General features: G+C 40.1%; 2 protein-coding genes across 11 annotated transcripts in view; one reads left to right on the top strand and one right to left on the bottom strand.

The window, feature by feature from the left end:
* Positions 1-16958, top strand: part of SPICE1 (spindle and centriole associated protein 1) — a 176532-nt gene that overhangs the window by 27289 nt on the left and 132285 nt on the right. The gene's annotated exons all lie outside the window — the stretch shown is intronic.
* The window catches only part of SIDT1 (SID1 transmembrane family member 1), an 88851-nt gene that overhangs the window by 24657 nt on the left and 47236 nt on the right, over positions 1-16958 (bottom strand). For 5 of the 6 annotated variants that reach the window (XM_082394677.1, XM_082394678.1, XM_082394679.1 and 2 more), the window contains 5 exons: positions 16780-16851; positions 16268-16361; positions 8275-8318; positions 2335-2406; positions 846-991 (listed from right to left, as the gene is read on the bottom strand). In XM_082394677.1, coding sequence (XP_082250803.1) covers positions 846-991; positions 2335-2406; positions 8275-8318; positions 16268-16361; positions 16780-16851 — 428 coding nt within the window. Of the gene's footprint in view, positions 1-845; positions 992-1935; positions 2291-2334; positions 2407-8274; positions 8319-16267; positions 16362-16779; positions 16852-16958 lie in introns of those variants that run through there. The other variant, XM_082394682.1, reaches the window with a different exon arrangement.

The following is a 16958-nucleotide window of genomic DNA, read 5'->3' as shown; positions in this document are numbered from 1 at the left end:
TTTAGGGAAATTGGCTGTTGTGGGAAACCTATTGGGAATCTTGAATGCTTCTTAAATCTCAAGAATTGGTTTCCCAGTTTTCAGAGATGCCCATTGTGTGATTCTTGAATTACGAGGTTGAAACGGTATGATTCACCTTTGTGTCCCTTACTGGATACAACACAATGTGATACATACAAGCCAGAAAGAAATGATCTTTTACTCCTGAAGGATTTTATGTATACAACCAGGGAGTTTTTCCAAGTACACCCTTCAAATTAATCTTTTCTCCCATTTGGTTGGATCCCTTCCTCATTTTTGTCCACGGTCAGCCACTTCAGACCCTGAGAGCATTTTAGCGCTCTGTTTTCTTTACTGCTTTCACTTTCTCCCTCCGGAGAGAAGTGTTAATTAACCAAGTATTGCTTTTAGTATGTAGCTAAGTTTTATCTAAAAAGCCCCCCTGAACATATATACACTACCAGATGTAAAATAGCTAGCTAGTGGGAAGCAGCTGCATAGCACAGGGAGATCAGCTCGGTGCTTTGTGACCACCTAGAGGGGTGGGATAGGGAGGGTGGGAGGGAGGCACAAGAGGGAAGGGATATGGGGATATATGTATACGTATAGCTGATTCACTTTGTTATACAGCAGAAACTAACACACCATTGTAAAGTAATTATACCCCAATAAAGATGTTTAAAAAATAAATAAATAAATAAAAATAAAAAAATAAAAAGCTCCCTGAGAAATTTGACTCCCCCTGAAGAAAAAAAATATATATAAAGGAAATTGAGGTATTGCTGAAGTTGTATTTGGCTCCTGAACTTTTCGCCCTCTCGAAGAGCACCACCAGGCCGAAGTACCTTGGTCCGGATGACGTTCTTATCGCTCTCAATGTCTGGCATGGTGTCGAAGTCACTCTCCTCCACGGAGCTGTCCGTGTCTGACTGGCACGGCTGTCTGCCATTGGAGGAGGACATTTGCCTGCCAGGACTGGAGCTTGACTCATCTGAAACAGAGGAGACTCATCTGCCTTCCCAAGCCGAGAGGAACCCATGGAGCCCATCTTTCTCTGCAAAAAGCACAGTGCCGACTCATTCCTGAAAACGTTGTGTTGGTAAAAACCAACTCCTTACCCACAGCACATGTTCTTTCTCTCAATTCCTCCTCAATGGACTTCTAATTTTCCTCTCCTCCTATTTTTATATTTAAATCATCTCTTTCTAGGGCTGAATACATAATATAAAGGCATCTGCTCTGTTAACTATTTGGATGCAAAAATAATATTATGCTTATATTTCATGTTTCATATTTTTAAATATAAGCATAAATGTATAAACATACACATGCACGTAATTATGTATAGCCTCTACCACATGTACGTGTAAGTACCCACATGTCCAGCAGCTATACATTTCTCGTGGATAAAAGTATTTGTACACCGAAATCCCCCACATGCCGTATCTATGATTATGTAATGGAAACAACATTCTCAGGAAGAAGAATCCTTGTGTTCCTGTGAATGTTTCCCAGAGCAGATGGGAGTTTGCGCAGCCTAATGAGCACATGAGCAGAGCCTACCTTCTGCTTTATTTCTTCTATTCAGATGGTTAAAAAAAAAACAAAACCCTGTTCTTGCAGAGCCAGAAATAAGTCTCCGGCACTGAGCCCACATGCTTCTCAAAGTTACAGAATAACAGGGCAGGCATACAGGATTCCCAGCCCCTCTACGCTGACAGCTTAAGGCGCACCATTCACAGGCCCGCAAGCATCATGGAAGTGTGTGGAAGCGTCAATGCACTCCGACTCTAACAAGACAGGGATCAGAATTCTGTCCCCTTCAGGCCACTGAGCGAGCCCTGGGGGTTGCCATGTGAATGAGTGGGTGGCAGTGAGCAGGTCATTTATGCAGTTAGCCCAAATGGAAGATCGTTAGGCTTCAGCCGTGTTCACCTGCTGCACAGCCTCAGTCTTCTGATGGCCCTTACTTCACTGAAACCTGAGAATGAAACAACGGGTCAATTGATGTGGGGCTCCCTGATGTCAGACTCTTGACGCGTCTTTCACGCCCTAAACTCAGGCTGGGTGTGAAAAATTCCCCAAGGCAGTTGATGGCAACCACAGAAAATTCTGCTCAAGTGTGGCTAGCAGACCCAAGAAACGGATCAATAGAACCAGAGAAAATTAGAGCTGGAAGGAACCTTCCAGATCATCCAGCCAATTCATCTTATAAATAAAAGATAATCTTATACGATGACCGCCTTGCCCACTCTCACAGTTATTAGTGGCTGGAGGGCTCCTTGTATCCTGTTCAGGAAACACTTCCATGAATGGACTCATTGTAGGAAATACCTATTGCCCCATAATTGCTTTCTTCAGGGGTGCTGGCAGCAATGGGATGTGACACCGACGTATTTCCAGAGCCTGTTAAAAAGAAAAGCAAAGAGGCAAACACTTTATGTCCAGTTGCCAAAATGAAAGAACATAACTCTAAATAGTTTGATTTTCTTTTCACTCTAATATAGGAGCCTGCAGGCCAATTTTATGGTCTGCAGACCAAATCTAGCCTGCCACCCATTTTTGTATGGCCGTTAAACTAAAAATGGTTTTAAATTTTTTAAATGGTTAGGGAAAAATCAGAAGACAAAGAGTATTTTATGGCAGGTAAAATTATAAATTTCAGTATTTATATATGACGTTCTACTGAAACACAGCCACACGTTGAGTATGTCTATGGCTGCTTTTGGCTACAATGGCAGAGTGGAGCAGTTGCAACAGAGACTACATGGCCCGCAGAGCCTAAAACATTTACCATTTGGCACTTTATAGAAGAAACGTTGCTGATTCCTGCCTGACAGTATTGCAGAATCACAAGAACAAAGGAGCATGGGTCCTGGAATCACTGTGAGGAAGGCCACCACTGAACATAAACACCAGAAATAAACCTCTGTGATTAAGGCGCTATAGTTCGGAGGTTTATTCGTCACAGTCATTAACAGTACCCTGACTATAGGCAGGATGAGCCCTGACGGGATGGAAATTACTGCACTCCTTGGAGCAAAAAATAATGACAACATGAACTAAGAATGTGCAGGAATATGGGTTATTTGGGGGATAGTTCAGAGGTAGAATAGGCATGTCTGTTGCCAAATGGTTGCGGGCAGTGAGAGAAAAACATTCTCTAAGATGACGAGCCTCAAACTTTTCCAAATATTACATGTGCAAATAGTAAGCGAAGAATGATACTAAAATCATACACCCCAGAATTTTTGGCATTTTCTGTTCCTGGGAAGCCCCCTGGCATGGGAAGTAGACACGTGCGTCGGAGAACGCTTGAGTTCCACTGCAGCGGGGGGTTGAAATGGTCTGTAGGAGGCAAAGGGTTTTTGTGTGTGTGATCAAAAGAGAAAAAAATGCAAAAACTAAAGTCAAAGCAAGTGAGCAAACAAAAACAATCACTGTTTTGTTAGGTGACAACTTCACTAAAAAGAAAAAGCCAGCTGTGTAGGTTTGTTCAGACTTCGATGATTTCTGCACTCTGCCTCACAATCAAGCAGGACCTGGTTTCGATGTAGTCGCTAGTTCTTTTCACCCCGAGGCAACCACAACAACAATGGTTCTGTGATGGACAAGAGCATCGAGATTTTCCTGAGCAGTGCACTTGTTTCAAATCTGTGCACTTCTATATGCACAATTAAACAGGAGATTGGTCAACACGGGACAACAGTATTCTGTTAACGTTTCTAATGTCTAAGACCTTAGAATGCAAAAACTGAAGCATTACCTCCCAAACTTCAAACATGATGGATGCGCCCAGAAGGCAAGCCATACTTCTATTTAACTGTATGGCATTTAGAAAGCAGAATTAAACACAAAATATCAGTTTATAGGACAGACCAAGATGTTCTGGCTGGGAATAAGCAAACATATAAAGTTGTGAATGAGCTCATCTTAATGAGGAAACTTGTTCTGGTATGTTTTTCTCTGCGCGCGAGCCCTTTGCCATCTGTCTGCTTTACTAACTTAGAATAGGATATGCTTGCATGCTTGCCTTTTATATTAATTGCTCCATGTGAGGAGAAAAACTTCATTTCATTTTGAGCATGCTTGGCTCTTTCAGGGACGTCACATTTATAATTGTCCTGCCCCCTTCCGTCTCCAGACTCAGGAGGTTGGAAGCGGAAGAGGGAGTCAGCAACGCTGTGAACTAGCTGCCATGAGATTTCATTTTTATGCCAGTTGGCTACCTATCCCAACGGGTGTCAGGCTGTATCTCAAAAGTTGAGGAGAAAATGAAGAAAACCACTAATCTTTGCAGAAGGATGTAAAAGTAAAATTCCTCTAGAAGAAAAAACTGGGCAGGCAAAGTCAAGGACGTTGGGAAAAAGCAGAGTAGAGAGTCAGGACCAGAGTCTGAGGCCCGTTGCCACAGAGCCTGAGGATGGCCTGTGCTCCCTGACCCCTCTGAACTCAGCACGCTGCTTGTCTTATCCCTTCCGGGCCCTGCTCTTTGCTGGGAGGCTGATTCAGTAATCGCTCCATCCAGGGAAGGATCTGATTGGCCATTCGGTTCTTAAATCTGCAAACTTGGCAAGTTCACCAAGCTCCCTCACTTGAGAAAGTACCCTCCTCTTAGGCTGCACCCAGGTTCGTGGTGACAGCTCATGTGGTCCCAGAGGCCTGTGAGTCACGTTTCATCTGTCTCTCTTTCAAGGTGGTAACTGAATTTCTGTATAGGCTCTTTAACAATGATGTGAAGTGTGGGTTTTTTCCACGGATAGAGCCACTGGAGGACGTGTCTTTAGAACACAGAGCCTTGCCCAGTGCCCCTCAGATTACCGCAGAGGCCCCTGTCCTAAGTGCTAAGTGAGGAATAGAGAATACAGTGTCCATCCATTCACACCACAGTAGTAAAGTCCCTTCACAGTCTGAAGCTGCGCTTTACCAACACTATTTCCATTTCACCTGGGCTCCAGGCTCTTATCTCCTTCTTTATCCCATGAAGTATGAAAGAACTTCCTTTGCTTTTTAGTTTAGTTGGAGCCAATGTCAACATTTTTCAAACACAGCTTTAAAAACTGCAGGCAAATCAAAGAAAAGCACATGCAGGGGAGCCGACAGATTTTCCAAATGCAGCCTTCCTATCGTTACATAACTAAAACAGAGCTGCCGACAGTTTAGCAAATTGTAGGGATCTGGCTCCATTTCCTCCATCTCAGGCGTACCTAGGGTGAAAGCATCAGGCCAAGTTCCTCAGCTATCTAGCTCCACATTGATTGCGGCAGACAACATGCCAAATCTAGTGGGGTCCCCTTTCTCAAACGCTGCTCCTAGCATTTATTCTAGGCACTAGCCCCCAGGGCATTTCCTTTAGCTCTAAGCTCCATTAAATTTCTTGTAGCCCCCGTGGGCACACTGATACTGGCCCTTGGGAGACAAAGACATTTCTGTACCCTTGCTCCTCTCTAAAGGTTCCTCCCTTGAATCTTTCACATTAGCTTTCAGTTAAGGTCCCTCACTTGCCTCTGTCTCTTGCTACAGGCTGGTTTCTCCGTGCTCTGTTTCATATGATTAAGAGTCACTAACTGGTTCCTCCCTAGGGTAGAGCTTATCTTCTCTGCTCTTGTTTGAAGAACCTAGGTCTTGTCTCACCAGTGGCCATGTGCCATCTTTCCCCGTAGCCTCTCAGCATTACATAGGTTCCTTACTTCCTCCTGATTTCAAAGCCCTTTGTGGTGAACATTCCTATTTCCTACTTCCTAACTAAGCTGGGATTTTGTTTGGGTATCCTCCCTCACCTGTGCCTGGCAGCCCATATTTTTAAGTCAGTGATTCTTGGTTGGGGGTAGGGGTGGGGGGAACGTTTTGCTCCCAAGAGGACGTTTGACAATGTCTGGGCATAACTTTAGTTGTCACAGGGAGGGAGTGTATTACTGAATTCTAGTAGGTTGAGGTGAAGGATGCGGTTAAACATCCTATAACGTACAGGGCAGCTCCCAACAACAAAGAATCATCTGGCTATAATGTCAATAATGTTGAGTTTGAGAAACCCTGGTCCTAGAAAAAGATGACTGCACCCTAATTCTATAAGCAGGCTTGATTGATCTGTAAGTAAATAGATTCCTTTGCAGTGACTGGTTTAGCAACAAGTATATGATCCTCTCTAGGCCAGTGAAACATGAGAGAAGTTGCTAGGTGCTTCTGAAACAGTCCTTCCTTCTGGACACTGTCAGGTGAGGACCCATCTCACTACCAGCTCTGGGGGCAAAGCAGAGTCAAGGGAATGGCAGGAAAAAGGACCAGAGCCACTGGACTCAGTGAATCCTGAAGCCCACCCTTCTGCTCAACTTCCAGGGAGAGGAGACACTCTTTACTGTTTAGGTATGTTTGAGATAAACTTTGCTGTTACCTGCAGCCACATGAATCCAACGGATGCATCTTTATTTATTTATTTTTTTGGTCACTCATTCATTTCTGCTTGTTATCTGAAGGGTACCTCTAGCTCTTAGCTAATTTTCAGAGCCTTCTTGATCTTGGACAGTGATTTGGCTCAAGTCCCAGCTCTGTCCACCAGTGCTTCACTGTTCAGGAGACCCTTCTGAATACGAAATTCCTTTAATTGTCATTGCAGTGATAAAATGACTTCACTCATACGATAAAAATAACAGAGCGTCCATTCACAGAGCACCTATCGGATCCAAACAACCAGGCTTTCTAAGTTCGACTAGGCCTAAATAAGAGCAAAACCTGGAGAGCATCAGAGGGAAAAGGCTGAGATCCAGAGAGAAGACATTTCATTTTAACATTTTATGAATAAAATAGAAAGTAGTGCTTAGCATTTTAAAGACACTAGAGCAGGTGTTCTTTTATATTCCTTTACATTGGCTGTTGAATATTATTAAAACCAATTGCCTGGATGCCTGCAAAAATAGACACGTTGACATTAAGGAAGACAAAAGTCAAAGGAAGGCAGGAGAAGCAGACCTCCAGCAGAGGGAGAGATACTCCTGCTGGGTGGGGTAGGGAGTCGCTTTGTGTCTTTCAACTGTAGAAAACACAGAACTAAACATCTGCTGCATACCTACTGTACAGCACAGGGAACTCTACTCAATGCTCTGCGGTGACCTAAATAGGAAGGAGATCCAAAAAAAGAGGGGATATATGTATAAGTATAGCTGATTCACTTTGCTGTACGGTAGAAACTAACACAACATTGTAAAACAACTACACTCCAATAAAAATTAGAAAAAAAAACCCTGCTGCATGTGACTTAAAAATCAAGTCTCACTCCATCATTCCTTTTCCAAATGATCATTCTGTGCCAAATAGCTTGTGAGCACTGAGTAACTCATGCTGATTTAGGCTTTTCAAAAAATAGGACACTTACAAAAGGTGCAAACTTCAAGTTATAAAATATAAATAAGTCCTGGGGATGTAATGTACAACATGGTGACTAGAGTTAATAATACTGTATCGTATATTTGAAAATTGCTAAAAGAATAGATCTTAAAAGTTCTCATCACAAGAAAAAAAAGTATAACTGTGTAGGGATAGATGTTAATTAGATTTCTAGTGGTGAGCATTTTGCAATATATACAAATATAGAATCATGTTGTACACCCAAAACTTATACAATGTTATATGTCAATTATATCTCAAGTTTTAAAAATAAGGACATTTAATTTTTTTTTTTAAGATTTGATAAAAAGATCAAGCAACTGAATTCCTTTGTTCAAATCCTCAGAGTGGAGGAAAGGGCATATTACAACGGTTGGATAATCAATTACTCTGGATTTCCCAAAGTTATAATACTCTATTATACTTGCTAGTCTCAAATACTTCAGTTTTCTAGATCCTTGAACAAAAAAACCCTCTATCTCAATTTGGGAAAAGTAAGCTCTGTATTAGATTTGACACAATAAATTCTTACTGTTGTTCACAAGTCAGCTCTGTGATAAGACATATGAACAATTTATGTCCTAGAAAAGATTAAACTTTTTAAAAAGATGAATTGCTGACAAATGGGCTGTGGACAACTACAAGGAACTCTCCGAACAGAGGCTCTTAGTGTGAGCTCCATATCTCATTAATTATCAAGTGTGTAAATTGGTTCTCACTGGCTCTGCTTTCTGTAGAAAGACTGCAGATTAGACCACTCTGTGTGTGTCTGTTGGGGGGTAGGAATCAATAGAGGGTTTGGGAAATCACAAAAGTCAGAGAGACAAAAGTACCAAATGGAATGTTGCCACATACTTGACATCAGTTTGAATTGAAACCAGGGATTTTTCTTACCGTCATTGGAACCAAAGCTTCCATCAATGGACTTTCTCTGATACCTGCAAACAAGCACATACACATGCTCCTAAGACCGCAAAAACTTCAGCATTTTCCATTTGTTCCCTATAGACTTTGTTGCAGATTTGTCTGCTAGGATCTCTTAAAAATGGGCCTTTGGATGTGCAGAAATTGGGACTCTGATACATTGCCGGTGGGACTATAAAATGGAGCAGCCACTTTGAAAAACCATTTGACAGTTCCTTAAAAAGTTAAACCTAGAGACACAATATGACCCAGCAATTCCACACCTAGGCACATACAGGCATACATATATTAAATTCATCAATTTATTTCCATATTCATTTATTTTCAGATAATTCACATGCCATAAAATTCACCCTTTAATGTGCACAATTCAATGAATTTTAGTATGTTCACAGAGTTGTGCAACTATCACTATTTTCTAGTTCCAGAACATTGTCATTATCACCCAAAGAAATCTCAAACCATAGCAGTTACTGCTCATTCTCTACTCCCAGCAGCCCTTGGCAATCACTAATCTACTCTCTGTCTCTATAAATTTGCCTATTCTGGACATTTCATATAAATGGAATTGTATTGCATGTGGTCTCCTTGTCTTCTTTCACTTAGCATAATGCTTTCAAGGTTCATCTATGTGGTAGCATGAATGAATACTTCAGTCTTTTTATGGCTGAATAATATTCCATCGTATGGATATATACCATGCTTAATTTATATGTTTACACTTGATATACATTTTGATTGTTTCCGCTTTTTAGCTATCATGAATAACACTGCTATGAATATTTGTGTACAAGTTTTTGTGTGGATATATGTGTTAAATTCTCTTGGGTATGACCTAGGAATGGAAGTGCTGAGTATGAGGTAACTCTATGTTTAACATTTTTTTCTAAACTGTTTTCTACTGCAGCTCTATAGCAGGAACTAAATATTTTACATTCCTACTAGCAATGTGCAAGGTTCTAATTTCCCCACATCCTTGCCAACTCTCGTTATTTTCATTTAAAAAATTTTATTATAGCCATCCTAGTGGATATGAAGTGATATCTCATTGTAGTTTTGATTTGCATTTCCCTGATGGCTAATGTTGTTGAACATCTTTTCACATGCTTATTGGCCATTTGCATATTTCTTTGGAGAAACATCTATTCAATTTAAAAAATGCCTATTTTTAAATGGGGATATTTTTCTTTTTATCTTTGGGTTGTAAGAATTCTTTACATAGTTTGGATACTAGACTCTTACTGGATATATGATTTACAAACATTTTCTCCAGTTTTGTGTATTGTATTTTCACTTCCTTGATAATGTCCTTTAAAAACACAAAAGTTTTAATTTTGATGAAGTCCAATTTACCTATTTTTTTCTTTTTTTACTTGTGCTTTTGCTATCATATCTAAGAAACTATTACCTAATCTAAGGTCACAAAGATTTACACCTATGTTTTCTTCTAAGAGTTTTATGGATTTGGCTCTTTTATTTAGACCTTTGTTCTATTTAGAGTTAATTTTTTTTATATGTTGTGAGGTAGGGGTACAACTTCATTCTTTTTCATGTGGATACCCAAGTGTCCCAGCACCATTTGTTGAAAAGAATATCCTTGTTCCATTGAATTGTCTTGGTACCCTTGTCAAAAATCAGTTGACCATAAATGTAAGTGTTTATTTCTGAACTCTCAGTTCTGTTCCATTGATCTGTATGTCTTTCCTTATGTCAGTGCCAGAGTTTTGAATATTGTCGCTTTGTAGTTAGTTTTGACATCAGAAAGTGTAAGACCTCCAGCTTTGTTCTTTTTTGTTTCATGATTTTTTTTCCTATTCTGGGTCCCTTGCATTTCCATATGAATTTTAGGATCAGTTTATCAATTTTTAGAAGAAAGTCAGCTGGGACTTTCGTAGGGATTGTGTTGAATCTATAAATCAGTTAGGGGAGTAGTACCATGTCTTTTAGTTTATATTGCTGCTGTAACAAATTCTCACAATCTTAGTGGTTTAGAACAATACAAATATATTATCTTCAGTTCTGGATGTCAATTCTAAAATGAGTCTTATGTGGCTAAAATTAAGATATCAGCAGGGCTGTATTCCTTCTGGAGAATCCAGGGGAGGATCCATTTCTTTGCCTTTTCCAACTTCTAGACGTGGCCTGCATTCCTTAAGTCATGGCCCCTTCCCCCATCTTCAAATGTATTACTCCAACCTCTGCTTCCCTCATCACACCTCCTCCTGTCTTTGACTCTCTTGCCTCCCTCTTATAAGGACCCTTGTGATTACATTATACCCACACAGATAATCCAGGATAATCGCCTTAATTTTATCACATCTGCAAAATCTCTTTAGCCATGTAAAGTAACATATTCACAGGTTCTGAATATTAGAACATGAGCATTTTTGGGGGGCCATTATTCTGTCTACTATACCATCTTAATAATATTAAGTCTTTCAATCTATGAACACAGGATATCTTTTCATATATTTAGGTTCTCTTTAAGTTCTTTCAAGGATGTTTTGTAGTTTTCAATGTACAAGTCTTATATTTAATTTCTTAAATTTTTTCTTAAGTACTTTATTATTTTTGGTGCTGTTGTAAATAGAATTATTTTCTTAATCTCATGCTGAATTGTGCACTGCCAGTGTATAGAAATACAATTGATTTCTGTATATTGATCTTGTATCCTATAATCTTGATAAACTCAGGGTTTCTTTTTGGAGGTGATGAAAATTAGATAGTGGTGATGGTTGTGCAACTGTGAATATACTAAAACCACTGAATTTTTAAAGGGGGGTGAATTTTATGGTCTATGAGTTATGTCTTAATAAAGTCGTTATTTTAAAAACTGTGTGTATCAAATGTAAATGTCTATCAAAAATTAAAATGTGAATTGCTCTCTTCCCCCCAAATGAGCCTCCCTTTTGGATATGAGGTTGGAGTGGGGGGAGAAGGGAGAAAAGTTGGGGACTATATGTGCCTGTGCTTTGGTACATGTTCTTGTTTACTTCCAAATGGGGGCTCTAGATCACACCCCTGATCCTGGTATGTTTGGTGGAAGGACTTCTCTTCATACCTCTTTCATTGCTAGGCACAGCAAACCCATCCCTGCCTCAGGGCCTTTGCTCTTGTTCTCTGCCTGGGCCACTCTCTCCCCAAATCCTCACATGGCTGGCTCCTACTTGCCATTCAGGTCTTGGTCCTGAGAGGTCTTCCCTGCTGAACAAATCAAATCTAAAGTAGCTTCCCCAGTCCAATCATTCTCTGTCCCACCACTGTGTTTGTTCTCCTCCTGTCACTAGCTGAAATTATTTTCTTTATTAATTGCTTGCTTGCTTGCTTATATGTTTTTCCTTTGTACAATGTAAGACCTATTAGAGCAGGGACCTAGACTGTCTTGTTCACCACTGTATCCCTAATCTTTGGGACAGGGCCTGGCACCCAGGAAATGATAACTAAATATTTGTTGAGTGAACAAGGCATATCATTAAGGAGAGCAGTTACAATTGGGTCTGACTGTTCTAGCTGGCAAATGAGGCTCTAGGGAAGTCCCTTTAAAAAAACAATTTTCGTGATATTAACTAGCAAGCAATTATATGAACTCATAAAAGATGATGTGTTTGGACTGTGTTTGTATTAACAGGCTTTAACCACATTTGCCCTAGGTTTTGGAGCTGATAAAGTTCTTAATTAGAGGAGTTAAATGATTTACAAAGCTAGGGTGAGGCAGGCAGTATCCAGTGAACAAACAAAAAAGAGTAAATGAGACCTATGCTAGATTGATTGAAAAATGGCTATACCTCATCTTGTATCTAGCTCCTTCAATCAAAAGTGGAGTCTGTATCTTTACCTCTTGCAGCTGGACTGGCCTTATCACTTGTTTTGGCCAAGAGAAAGAGGGGGAAGTGATATCATGCCACTTTTGAACCTACATCTTAAGGAAGCCTTGCATTCTTCTGCTATCTCTCTTAGAGATACAATAACCAGGGCTAGGCTGCTGGAGGATGAGAGGCAAAGTACAGCTGAGGCCAGTCTAGAAAAGCCAGCTCTTCTCTGACCTGCCAGTTGATTTCACTCTATGACCACACCCAGCCGAGATCTCTGAGCCTAGTCCAGATTAGCAGACTCATCCAGCTGACCCATAGATTTGTGAGCAAATGTAAATATGTATTGCTGTATGCCATTGGAGTTTTTATGGTTGACTTTTATGCAGCAATAGATAACTAATACGGGAATCAAGGGAAGAACGGGTAATCAGGATCATGTAGTTTGAACTCAACATCTGGCAGAGTGACTGAGAGGAAGGAATAAGAGACATGTATGCAGGGCTTCCCTGGTGGCACAGTGGTTAAGTATCTGCCTGCCAATGCAGGGGACACGGGTTTGAGCCCTGGTCCGGGAAGATCCCACGTGCTGTGGAGCAAGTAAGCCCGTGCGCCACAACTACTGAGCCTGCGCTCTAGAGCCCGTGAGCCACAACTACTGAAGCCCGCGCGCCTAGAGCCTGTGCTCCACAACAAGAGAAGCCACCGCAATGAGAAGCACGCGCACCGCAACAGAGTAGCCCCTGCCTGCCGCAGCTAGAGAAAGCCCCTGTGCAGCAACAAAGACCCAACACAGCCAAAAATAAATTAATAAAATAAATAAAATAAAGTGATATAGATCTAATATAATTAAAGAAAAAAAAGAGACATGTATGCAGTGCTTGACCCAGGGGGTCATTGCAGGGGCTCCATAAATACTTGCTAAATGAATTGGAGCTGGGGGGTGGGAGGGGAATGGAGTTTAGGGTTGAGCCAAAAAACATAAAAACAAAAAAACATAAAAAACAAAAAATAGCATAAAACCACTTTGAATTCTTAGCTCCCTGAGGACAGGAGCCATGTCTCTAATCATTGTCTTCATCCAGATCTCATAGCATGTACTGCGAACCCCACATGTATTAGTAATAAAGAACAGGGGCTCAACAAGCAATTGGCATTCTGCTCCAGGACTGGCTGGCTTCACGTGGTTTTCTGGAAAACTTTGTTATTTCTGCTTAGTTCAATGAAGGAAGAGTTCTATTAGCATTTTCTCTCAGTTTATTCCCCTATTTAGATGCCAAGTAGTTCTTATGTCTCCAGATTTCTATTTTCAGTTTGCCTATATTTGGAAAGAACCTATGCTTGTGCAGTTGGCAGTAGCAAAGTAATCTGGCAGCCAGAGGTTTCAACAGAGCCTTGGGCCACAACTTTCAAAAACTGTGCTCGCTTCAGCAGGCTGAATAACAACTTTAGAGAGATTGACATCTAGCTCTTAATTTTTGTCTGTTTGTACACTGGTTATGTCTGCTAGGTAACTAAAGAGGTGAAACCTATTTTCTAAAATCTAAAACATCAGCGGTAGAGACAGCCTTCCTAAGAGAGGCAGAAAAGATGAACTTCTTTTCCCATGATGCTGTAACTCACCTGAGTCAAAATTGGCAGCTTTTCGGACCCCTTTTCAATCAAATTCATGCTGGGGTTCCAGGCTTTTGACCTGGTTTCCTTGATTAGGACTGCCCTCCTTCACATGCCCTGACCACTCCAGACCCATCTTGTCTGGGCTGCTTAAGCTAAGGCTCTGGAACCAGGCTGCCTGGGTTCAAGCCCAGGCAGTGAATTCTTGGTCAAACTGCTTAACCTCTGAATGCCTCAGTTTCCTGAACTGTCAAATAATGATAATACTACTACTTGTTGTGGGGCTTTAGATGAGCTAGTCTACTCAGAGTGCCTGGCAAAGAGTAAGTACTTGTTCAGTGTTAGTGATTATGATCTGATAAATTAATGAGCTGATAACCAGTTAATGTATTTATACTTTCCAGGTATAATATTTGCCTGTAGACTGGAGTTTTTGTTTTTAATTTTTTATTTGAAAATAATTTCACATTTATAGAGAAGCTGTAAGAATAAGAATAGAATATAGAATACCCATGTATCGTTACCTAGATTCACTTATTGTTAGCATATTACCCCCTTTGCTTTCTCATTCTGTCTCTGGGTGCATATGTGTGTTTTCATATACATGTGTACATAAAAAATTTTTTTCTCAACCATTTGAAAGTAAGTTGCATATGTCATGAACTTTTATGCCTAAATATTTCCAAAGAATAAAGATACTCTCTTCCATAACCACAGTGTAGTTGTCAACTTCAGCACATTTAACATTGATATGATAATCTTACCTAATCTGCTATCTGTTTTACAGTTTTGTCAATTGACCCAATAATGTCCTTTATAGCATATTTTTCTTCTAGTAAAAGAACCAGTCTGAGATCAAATATTGTCTTTAGTGGTCACATATCTTTAGTCTCCCTCAATCTGGAACATTTCCATAGCTATTTTTTGTCTTTTGTGATACATTTTAATAGAATGTTCATCATTTTGAGTTTGTCTAATTTTTTCCTCAGGATTATATTAAAAATGTGCATTTCTGGCTGGAATACTGCATAAGTGATGCTATTTCCTTCTGAGGGTGTCACATCTGGAGGCACACAGTGTCCATCTTTCCCTTGGTCATAATAATTTTTATCACCCTGTCAATAGTCTAATTTCTCCACTGTATAGTTACTGCTTTTTCCATTACAACTACTAAGCGATTTGTGGGGATGCACTTAAGGTCATGCAAATATGTTGATCCTCATCAGATTTTCCTGCTAGTTTTAGCATTCATTGATGATTCTTAACCTGATCTATGCAAAATGATGATTTTCCAATTCCAGCACTCTCTCCTTATTTACCAGTCAGTGTTTGGTGTTCTGCTGTAGGCAAGAGTCCTCCCTCCTAGGTCAGTATTTGCTAATGGGTCCTGTCCCTAATGTGTATCTATTTTAGTAATTTTGTTGAGTTTATTAAATGTATATCTGTAAGTATTTTGGTCTTTCTTTCCCTCCTTCCTTCCTCCCTCCTTTTCTCCCTTCCTTTCTTCCCTTACTGATATGGATTCATGAATTTCTATTTTTCTCAATGGTTTATAATTCACTATTCTCCTTAATTGTTTTGGTGCTCAAATTGTCCCAGGTATGGTCAGTGGGTTTTTGAGGTCAGTCTCTCAATTGCAAAGCTTCATAAAAGTCACAGAGTTATTTTTTGAGTTAGAGGTAGGCCTGTATCACTGAGCTAGTTGTATCACTGTGGTAGCCATGAGGTTTTTCTACAGATGAGGCTAATCTTGCCCAATAATCTGAAAACTCTATACTGGCTTTGTTTTCTTTACATGCTCAAGAGCAGAGAGAACATTTGTTTATTGTACCTCCTGCCATTCCTTTGTAGTTGTTTTACAGAGACCACGACAAGCTATGGAATTCTCAAGGTTCAGGCCTGCTCTGAGATACAAGGAAAGACTGGTGCTCTTTTCATTGGGGGCTCAAAACTCTTGGGAAGGGAAATTTCCAAATTACAGTATGATTATCTCCTTTTTTTTCTCTCAAGGAACATTTTACTGTAAAATTGATGCTACAACAGTAAGAAAGCACCTGGTAATGTAGTGTCAAAGCATATTTATTACTCCTGCTACTTATTAGACCTCAATATTTATTTTAGGCATTAATTGTACTTTTTGATGGAATGTTTAAAGCTGTTTCTAAATCTCCATGTTAGGTAGAACTCATTTCCTACATTCCATAAGATATACATTGAGTATTTTCTGGTCTAAAAATTACCCAAGCTATCTTTCTGTTGAAGTTTCATTAACTATGAAAATAGCTAACACTATCAGCACTTACTCTGTGCAGGACATTGATGTAAACACTGCAGTTATACTGGTCTATGAGGTAAATTATTGTCTCATTTTACAGATGAAGAAACTTAAGCACAGAAAGTTTAAGTAACTTGCCCAAGATCACACAGTTAGTGGCTAAGGTAGATTCGAATCCAGTTAATATGGCTCTAAAATCTAATGTGCTAATCACTAAGCAGAGACAGGTGAAGGGGGTTGACTTTTCTTGAAACTCTTGACATACCTGATATAATGAACAAATGCAACAAGCAGGCATCCCAAGTAGAAGGAGAAGAAGATGAGGAAACTGAGAAGAATGGATTTCACATAAACAGATCCTGAGGGAAGAGAAACAGCTTTGGTCAGGATGTCCTCAAGAGAAGAGAGGACCATATTTGGGACAGGACAGCTTCATGGGCCCATCTGCATCACACTCATTCTTAAATCCTAAGATAATTCCACGCAAAGCAGCAAAGCTATTGTAGGTCACCCAGACATCGTCCATAAATGGCTGCCTTTCACAGTGATGACTTCCTCAGGGAAGCTGGGAAGGGACATCCTGTATACAACTTCATAATTGACTTCCCTTTCTTTCTGCAAAGGGGTTAACAAAATGCTTTGATTCTCTCTTCTATCTCTAAGGTAAACATTAGTTTTCTTATGATGTTTCTCTGGAAGGATGACATTACCGTTGAATGACATGACTGCCTTCCTGACATAGGAATCTCTCCACTGAATCTTAGTAACAAGACTGACCTTTAATGGAAGGAACAATGGTCACTTTAAGGTTCTTTGCACGTTGTAGATTCCAGGTCTGGTTCTCCTTTTCTGGTAAAAAAGAACAAAGCACAATGGATCAGATACTAGGTTCCTGGCCTCTGATCTGAACAGTTGTTTAAAAACTGTCCAGAATTAACTCTGGTTGCTGAATTTTC

The sequence above is a fragment of the Balaenoptera borealis genome (genome assembly GCF_965194805.1).
Source record: "Balaenoptera borealis genome assembly, chromosome: 5".
NCBI classification, from domain to species: Eukaryota; Metazoa; Chordata; class Mammalia; order Artiodactyla; family Balaenopteridae; genus Balaenoptera; species Balaenoptera borealis.
The sequence above is the reverse complement of the archived record's forward strand: the minus strand, read 5'-3'. Positions and strand labels throughout refer to the sequence as shown.